At 44.4% G+C, this 8566-nt stretch overlaps 1 protein-coding gene across 1 annotated transcript; it reads right to left on the reverse strand.

Annotated features, from left to right (window-relative positions):
- Positions 1–5513: 5513 nt before the first annotated feature.
- On the reverse strand, positions 5514–7126 carry LOC110503327 (tripartite motif-containing protein 59). The gene is given in 5 exon segments (XM_090218067.1): positions 5514–5784; positions 5786–5898; positions 5992–6209; positions 6382–6520; positions 7097–7126. Coding segments are annotated over 5 exon segments (633 nt in total). The 3' UTR covers positions 5514–5651.
- Positions 7127–8566: the final 1440 nt, after the last annotated feature.

An 8566-nucleotide genomic window follows, 5' to 3' on the forward strand; every position in this document is an offset into this window, starting at 1 on the left:
GTTCATCTCCCTGAGGAACAACATGTTTGAGATTGCTGACCGTCTGATCGGCATCTACAAAACCCACAACACCACCAAGAGTTAGGGAATCAACTCGAAAACCATTGTCTTCAAACAGACAATCTCAGCTTAGAACAGCAGTGACTCTGGTTTCCCCCCTGAGCCACTCCTAGTAAGACATATAAATATTAAATGTAGGTCTCTTTGAGTTTACTGTTCTTTCACACCATGTGTATATAAAACCATGGCTTTAATGTATTCTTATGTCATCACTCTTTTACTGATGAAGCTAATAAATATTTTATCACCGGTCTTTAACTATAACCCTAAATTGGACATGTTGCACTGGAAAACTTGTGGGGAAGTACTATCACAATGAGCTGCTGGTCTTCATTCATCATTTAGGTAAAAACCCTGAAGACTGGCTATGTTCATCAGTGAGGAGCTGAGTGATAATTGATATGGATTGCATGCCTCAAGGACTATTCTAGCAAGCACTGCTTATGCAAAAAACGTACTGAACAACTTGTTTTTCAACCACTCCACAAATGTTTTGGCAATCTACTTTGTGCATGACAAGTAATTTTTTCCAACAGATTAATTCGCAATTCCAGTTGGTGAAGTTTACATACACTAAGTTCACTGTGCCTCTAAACAGCTTGGAAAATTCCAGAAATGTCATGGCTTTAGAAGCTTCTGATAGACTAATTGACATCATTTGAGTCAATTGGAGGTATTTCAGGCCTACCTTCAAACTCAGTGCCTCTTTGCTTGACCTCCAAGTCTGGTTCATACTTGGGAGCAATTTCCAAACGCCTAAAAGTACCATGTTCATCTGTACAAACAATAATACACAAGTATAAACACCATGGGACCACCCAGCTGTCATACCGCTCAGGAAGGAGATGCGTTCTGTCTCCTAGAGATTAACGTACTTTGGTGCGAAAAGTGCAAATCAATCCCAGAACAGGACATTGTGAAGATGGTGGAGAAACCGGTACAAAAGTATCTATCCACAGTAAAACGAGTCCGACATAACCTGAAGTGTTGCTCCGCAAGGAAGAAGCCACATCTCCAAAACTGCCATAAAAAAGCCAGACTACAGGTTACAACTGCACATGGGGACAAAGATCATACTTTTTGGAGAACTGTCCTCTGGTCTGATGAAACAAAAATAGAACTGTTTGGCCATAATGACCATCGTTATGTTTGGAGGAAAAAAGGGGAGGCTTGCAAGCCGAAGAACACCATCCCAACCGTGAAGCACGGGGGTGGCAGCATGTTGTGGGGGTGCTTTGCTACAGGAGGGACTGGTGCACTTCACAAAAGGGATGACACGAGGAAGGACAATCATGTGGATATATTGAAGCAACATCTCAAGACATCAGTCAGGAAGTTACAGCTTGGTCGCAAATGGACAATGACCCCAAGCATACTTCCAAAGTTGTGGCCATCACAAAGCCCTTACCTCAATCCTACAGAATATTTGTGGGCAGAACTGATAAAGCTTTTCTGAGCAAGGAAGCCTACAAACCTGTTACACCAGCTCTGTCAGGAGGAATGGGCCAAAATTCATCCAACTTATTGTGGGAAGCTTGTGGAAGGCTACCCAAAACATTTGACCCAAGTTAAACAATTTAAAGGCAATGCTACCAAATACTAATTCAGTGTATGTAAACTTCTGACCCAATGGGAATGTGATGAAAGAAATAAAAGCTGAAATGAATCACTATTATTCTTGAAATAAAGTGGTGATCCTAACTGACCTAAAATTGAATGTCAGGCATTGTGAATAACGGAGTTTAAATGTATTTGGCTAAGGTGTGGAGTCAAGTTTACATACAACTAAGTGCACTACAATTGGGATGTCTCTGGAGCAACACACAAACCACTCATCCTGAGATGGAGACTTGTCCTGTCTTCCCATTAATTTAATTGAGAGGTATCACGATATTATTGTAAGAAATATTTTGAAGTACACATTGTAGTTGACTTGATACTACATGTAGAGTTATAGAATGTCTTTGAAAAAGCTGTACCTTTTTAAGGCTTATGGTTAAATATAACAGCTTCCAATCTGCGGAATGCATTTTGGGATTTTTGAAAAGTTTGGTTTTTACTTTGTGGTACATGAGGCAGTATCTTCCTGTGACGAGCTTTAGCTGGGGCCAGGGTTAGTTCCAGAAGTAAAACCTGTATGTTCTGTCAACTGTATCCTGCTGCATCAGGAAAGCTCCAATCACTAGGCACAGTTAGCATTAATTCCAAACCAAAAGAGTGTAACCTTACATCACCAGGTGCTTGGGTCCTTCCTGTAGTGAAGACCCACGTGTCTTTGTCATGAACTTGAAGGATGGTAGGTGTTCTCCCTCAGTGTGGAGAAGAAAGAGCTGCACCTCCACTGTCTGTGCGTACAGGAAGCCTGCAGTCTCCCATAGTGAGGCGGTCAGTTCGCTACTTAGGCCGTGTACCAGCTTACTGAGCTTGGACAGCAGGGAGAAGCCCAGAGATGCTCCCCCAACAGGATTCACCCACACGGCCAGCTGGAGCTGCAGCAACAGATCATGGGCCCAGCCTCCAGGGTGACTCCCTGCCTCTGTCCTACGAACCATCAGCAGAGTTCATCTATATTATTCGTAGCCATCTATTTACCAACACAAATCGATGCTGGCACTGAGACCGCACTCAACGAGCTGTATAAAGTCTATAAGCACACAAGAAAATGCTCATCCAGAAGCGGCACTCCTAGTGGCCAGGGACTTTAATGCAAACTTAAATCAATTTTACCTCATTTCTACCAGCATGTCACATGTGCAACTAGAGGAAAACAAACTCTAGACCACCTTTAATCCACACAAAAGGATACAAAGCTCACCCTCCATTTGGCAAATCTCACCATAATTCTATCCTCCTGATTCCTGCTTACAAGGAAAAACTAAAGCAGGGAGTACCAGTGACGTGGATACAACGCTACAGGAATGTTTTGCTAGCACAGACTGGAATATGTTCCGGGATTCATTCAATGGCATTGAGTATACCACCTCATCAATAAGTGCATCAACGACGTCGTCCCCACAGGGACCGTATATACATATCCCAACCAGAAGCCATATATTACAGGCAACATCCGCATCGAGCTAAAGGCTACAGCTGCCGCTTATATGAAATCCCACCATGCCCTCAGGCCTAAAATTGAATCCTACTACACCGGCTCTGACGCTTGTCGGATGTGGAAAGGCTTAAACTATTACCAACTACAAAGAGAAACCCAGCCGCGAGCTGCCCAGTGACTCGAGCGTACCAGACGAGCTCAATACCTTTATGCTTGCTTCAAGGCAAGCAACACTGAAGCATGCATGAGAGCACCAGCTGTTCCATACGACTGTGATCACACTCGGTAGCTGATGTGAGCAAGACCTTTAAACAGGTGAACATTCACAAAGCCGCGGGGCCAGATGGATTACCAGGATATGTACTCCGAGCATGCGCTGACCAACTGGCAAGTGTCTTCTCTGACATTTTTAACCTGTCCCTGACCGAGTCTGTAATACCTACATGTTTCTCACAGACCACCAACCTGTGCCCAAGATAGCGAAGGTAACCTACCTAAATGATTACCGCTCTGTAGCACTCACGTTGGTAGCCATGAAGTGCTTTTGAAAGGCTGGTCATGGCTCACATCAATATCATCATGTCGGAAACCCTAGACCCACTCCAATTCGCATACCGCCGCAACATATCCACAGATGACGCAATCTCAATCGCACTCCACACTGCTCTTTCCCACCTGGACAAAAGGAACATCTATGAGAATGCTGTTCATTGACTACAGTTCAAGACAAATGAGCTGATCGTGGAATAAAGGAAAAGGAGGGCCAAACAGGCCCCAATTAAAATCGACGGGGCTGAAGTGGAGCGAGTCGAGAGTTTCAAGTTCCACTGTGTCCACATCACCAACGAACTATCATGGTCCAAACACACCAAGACAGTTGTGAAAAGGGCACAACACACTTTCCCCTCAGGAGACTGAAAAGATTTGGCACGGGTCCCCAGATCCTCAATGTTCTACAGCTGCACCATCGAGAGCATTCTGACTGGCTACATCACCGCCTGATATGGCAACTGCTCGGCATCTGACCGTAAGGCGCTACAGAGGGTAGTGCGTACGGGCCAGGACATCACTGGGGCCAAGCTTCCTGACATCCAGGACCTATATACTAGGTGGTGTCAGAGGAAGGCCCAAAAAATGGTCAAAGACTCCAGAGTCACCCAAGTTGTAGACTGTTCTCTCTGCTACCGCACGGCAAGCAGTACCGGAGTGCCAAGTCCAGGGCCAACAGGCTCCTTAACTTCATTGGGATAGGGGGCAGCATTGGGAAGTTTGGATGAAAAGCGTGCCCAGAGTAAATTGCCTGCTACCCAGGCCCAGAAACTAGGACATGCATATAATTGGTAGATTTGGATAGAAAACTCTAAAATTTCCAAAACTTAAAATAATGTCTGAGTATAACAGAACTCATATGGCAGGCAAAAACCTGAGAGAAATCCAACCAGAAAGTGGGAAATCTGTGGTTTGTAGTTTTTATGTTATTGCCAATCCAATATCTTGTCTGTGGGGTCAGATTGCACTTCCTAAGGCTTCCAGTAGATGCCAACAGTCTTTAGAAGTTGTTTCAGGCTTGTATTGTGGAAGGGGATCGAATAAAAGCTGTTTCAACAAGTGGTCAAGCTGAAAGACATTAGTTTAGTCTCACGCATGAGCGCAACGCTCATTCTTTCCTTTCTTATGACAACGGAATTGTCCGGTTGGAATATTGAAGATTTATGATATCGTTTGACGTGTTTCTACAAACTTTAATGGAAAATGTTTTACTTTGTCAGGACTTTGTGCCGGTGCTTTGTGCATTTGGATTACTGGACTAAACGCACTAACAAAAAGGTATTTGGACAAAGATTAACTTTATTGAACAAAACAAACATTTGTCTAACATGGAGACCTGGGAGTGCCATGAGATGAAGAGCAAAGGTAAGTGATTAATTTTAACGCTATTTCTGACTTTTGTGACACCTCTCCTTGGTTGGAAAATGGCTGTATGGGTTTCCGTGACTAGGCGCTGACCTAACATAATCGCATGGTGTGGCTGGATTAACAAGAAGTTCATCTTTAAAATGGTGTAGAATACTTGTATATTTGTTTTGAATTTGGCGCACTGCAATTTTACTGGCTGTGGGCGAGGTGGGACGCTCACGTCCCGAACGATCCCAGAGATGTTAACAGCTTCTACCCCGAAGCCATAAGACTGCTGAACAATTAATCAAATGGCCACCAGGACTATTTAAATTGACATCAGCCCCTCCCTTTGTTTTTACACTGCTGCTACTCGCTGTTTATTAGCATTTATATGCATAGCCACATTACAAATTATGCCGACTAACCTGTACCCCTGCTCATTGACTCGGTACCAGTACCCCTTGTATATTGCCTCGTTACTGTTATGTAATTTTCTTGTTACTTTTTGATTCGACTTTCATTTATTTACTAAATATTTTCTTCACTATTTCTTGAACTGCATTGTTGGTTAAGGGCTTGTAAGAATTTCACAGTTCGAAGCATGTGAGAAATAAAATGTTATTTGAAATTAACTGGTAAATCACCTCTGCCTGGTGACCCAGGCAACACCGACCCAGGCTATCCTTACCTGCAGCTCCTTCAGTTTCTCAATGAGTGGATCGTAGGCCAGAGACACCTCCACGTTTGCGGTGTCCAAGGCCCCCATGAAAGTCTTTCTTCCTGGCAAGCACCAGCTCCAGCCCCTGGAAGTACTGTTCCACGGCCTGCCGGTCCTGCCTCACTAGGCCCTCACAGCTGGCCTTATCCTGCTCCCCCAGCTCACACACCTTCAGGAAATAACACTTCAGGTGAACTATCCAGAAGACTACAAAATGTTTAATTGGTCAAATGCATTAAATCCATTATTACTGGTAAATCACCTCTGCCCGGCGGTGGTCTGAGAGCCTCGCCAGCAGGTGAGCGGGCGCCTGCCTCTCCCTGATAAAGGCTGCCTGCAGGTTATCGATGGGGTGTCCCTGGTGCTGGCCCACTGTTAGGCAGATGCCACAGATGAGCTGGCGGTCCTGGACACAGATGTTGAGGGGCTGTCGGTGGTGCGCAGGGCAGGAGGGGGCCTTGGGTGGCTGTCCTTCTGGAACTGACAGGTAAGGATGGGAATAAAATAAATGATATACCACTTCATTATACTGTACACTGTAAAGATAGGTCATTGTCCCATCGGGGCATAAGCTCATAAAAACGTATTAAACAAATGGTTTCCTTCTCAATGATGGCGTGGAGGGAGACATTTTGGGGCAATGCGTCAACACCTGTTGGTGGTAGCTCTACCACACTGTGGCAGTTGGGGTACTTGAGTGGGAGCCGCAGCGGACGCCAGATGGAGTAGATGGCAGAGACTTGGAGTATGTTGTCCAGGCAGGGCAGGCCCCGAGGATCAGCGTTGAGGGACTAGCACACTGAACAGGTCCCCCTCTAGGTTATCCATGCTGAGGTGATGGCACAATGAGGCTCTGCGTACCTAGCTTGTTTCTTCCCTTGCAATTCAATGCATCGTTTAGCCTGTAATTGGAGAAGCAAACAACACTTGAGTATTCTAAATCAAGACAGAAGTTCAAAGGTTTGTGTTGTCCTGACAGACTCCAACCTCACTTGGCTTGATATGTGTAAACTAATTGATGAGTGAGTGTTTGGTTCTTTAGGTGTTCTTTACCATTCGGCAATTAGATTTTCCACCAATGCTCCTTATAGGACACATCACTGCACTCCTCTGTAAACTGGTTCTCTATACCTGTCGCAAGACCCACTGGTGATGCTTATTTATAAAAGCCCTCTTAGGCCTCACTCAGCCCTCATCCTCCATATACAACACCCGTTCTGCCAGTCACATCCTGTTAAAGGTCCCCAAAGCACACGCATCCCTTGGTCACTCTTCATTTCTCTGCAGCTAGAACAAGCTACAAAAAACACTCAAACTGGACAGTTTTATCTCCCTCTCTACATTAAGACTCAATTATGGACACTTACTAACAGTTGTGGCTGCTTCATGTGATGCATTGTCTGTGCCCAATAATATTTGTACCATGTTTTGTGCTACTTCTATGTCATGTGTTGCTGTCATGCTATCTTTAATACCCGCAGGTGTCCTTTTGGTAGGCCGTCATTGTACATATTTTGTTCTTAACTGACTTGCCTAGTTAAATAAAATGTGGAGTCGCTTCATGACAATTTGCAAAGTTAAGTGGTTGGTACTTCTGTGGCCAACTAGCATATTAAAATGACTGTCAAACCCGTACCTCCAAACCTGAATAGCGGTGGATGACGACTTCACACTGGATGACTCCCACCTCACAGCTAGAAGCTATTTCAGTCTGACTGGATGATCTTCAGTTTCTACTGTCTCGGTCTAACCCGTGTATCGGTTTGTAGGGCACTACAATTATTGGCACTTGCATATAATGAATAAGGCTGGTTGACTGAGATGAACAACACAGACCCACATGAGAATTGTTCCAGAACAATAATTAATTCAAATGGGGATGCAATATACAGGGCTGCTTGGGGGTCCTGATTCTTACCACCAAGTGGAAGAAAAGTGTCCCTCCTTACAGAATTGACATGTTAATGTCCTACACATTTCATGAAATTCTACATGGTTTGCCATGGGGCAGAGTGATTTTTTTATGTTGCAGTTTTAAAGCTAATTTCCTGCAATTCTACACATTTTGCCTTGACTGAGTGACTAAGTCAATGGCGGCCCAGTGCAGGTCAGGGCCCCTGGGCATGTGTCCTGCGTGCCTGTGTGATATTCGGACAGGATTACTACAAGTTATGCCTTATACCAGCCTTGGTTACAAAATGACTAAATAGTGGTTTTCCTGGGACAGGTTTCCCAACTACAGTATAATGCAGTCGGTTGGGCTGGTGTAGTGCAATTGCCTGAAATGTAACAGAACAAATAAATCTAGGAAACAGTAAAAGCTCCAACTACCAGAGATCAAGACTACTAGTACTGTATTACATTGATACTGTGGGGGTTTGAAGAGCCTACTCATTATGGTGGCAGGTTGCACTAAACTAATTGTACAAGAGCAGTTTGTTCAATTGGCACCTCAGGCTAGATTGCACCGCTCGCTCACGTGATGCTGCCCAACACCTGAGTAACACTATTCTAGTTGAAATAATATCATGGCGGTCTGACCAGGTCTAGAATGATATTTCGCTTATTAAAGGTGTTGATTTGGATTTATCACGAAATTTGGGCTACAGGTGTTAACTTCCTATTTGTGCGGCACTGTTGGCAATAGACAGCGTGTAACATAGTAGCCTATACCATGGACTTCGTTCACACTCCTAATATTTCTGGCATAAAGCATTTTAAAAACGCTGCCGGAAGTATTTGCTTTTGGAAGAAAACAGTGATGCCAGTATAGGCTGGAAAATAAAACCGAGTCAAAATTCGCCCAAGGCCGAAAAATGGCAAAAGAACGTTAGCGC

Source organism: Oncorhynchus mykiss, chromosome 24, assembly GCF_057628025.1.
Source record: "Oncorhynchus mykiss isolate SJ-2025 chromosome 24, ASM5762802v1, whole genome shotgun sequence".
NCBI classification, from domain to species: domain Eukaryota; kingdom Metazoa; phylum Chordata; class Actinopteri; order Salmoniformes; family Salmonidae; genus Oncorhynchus; species Oncorhynchus mykiss.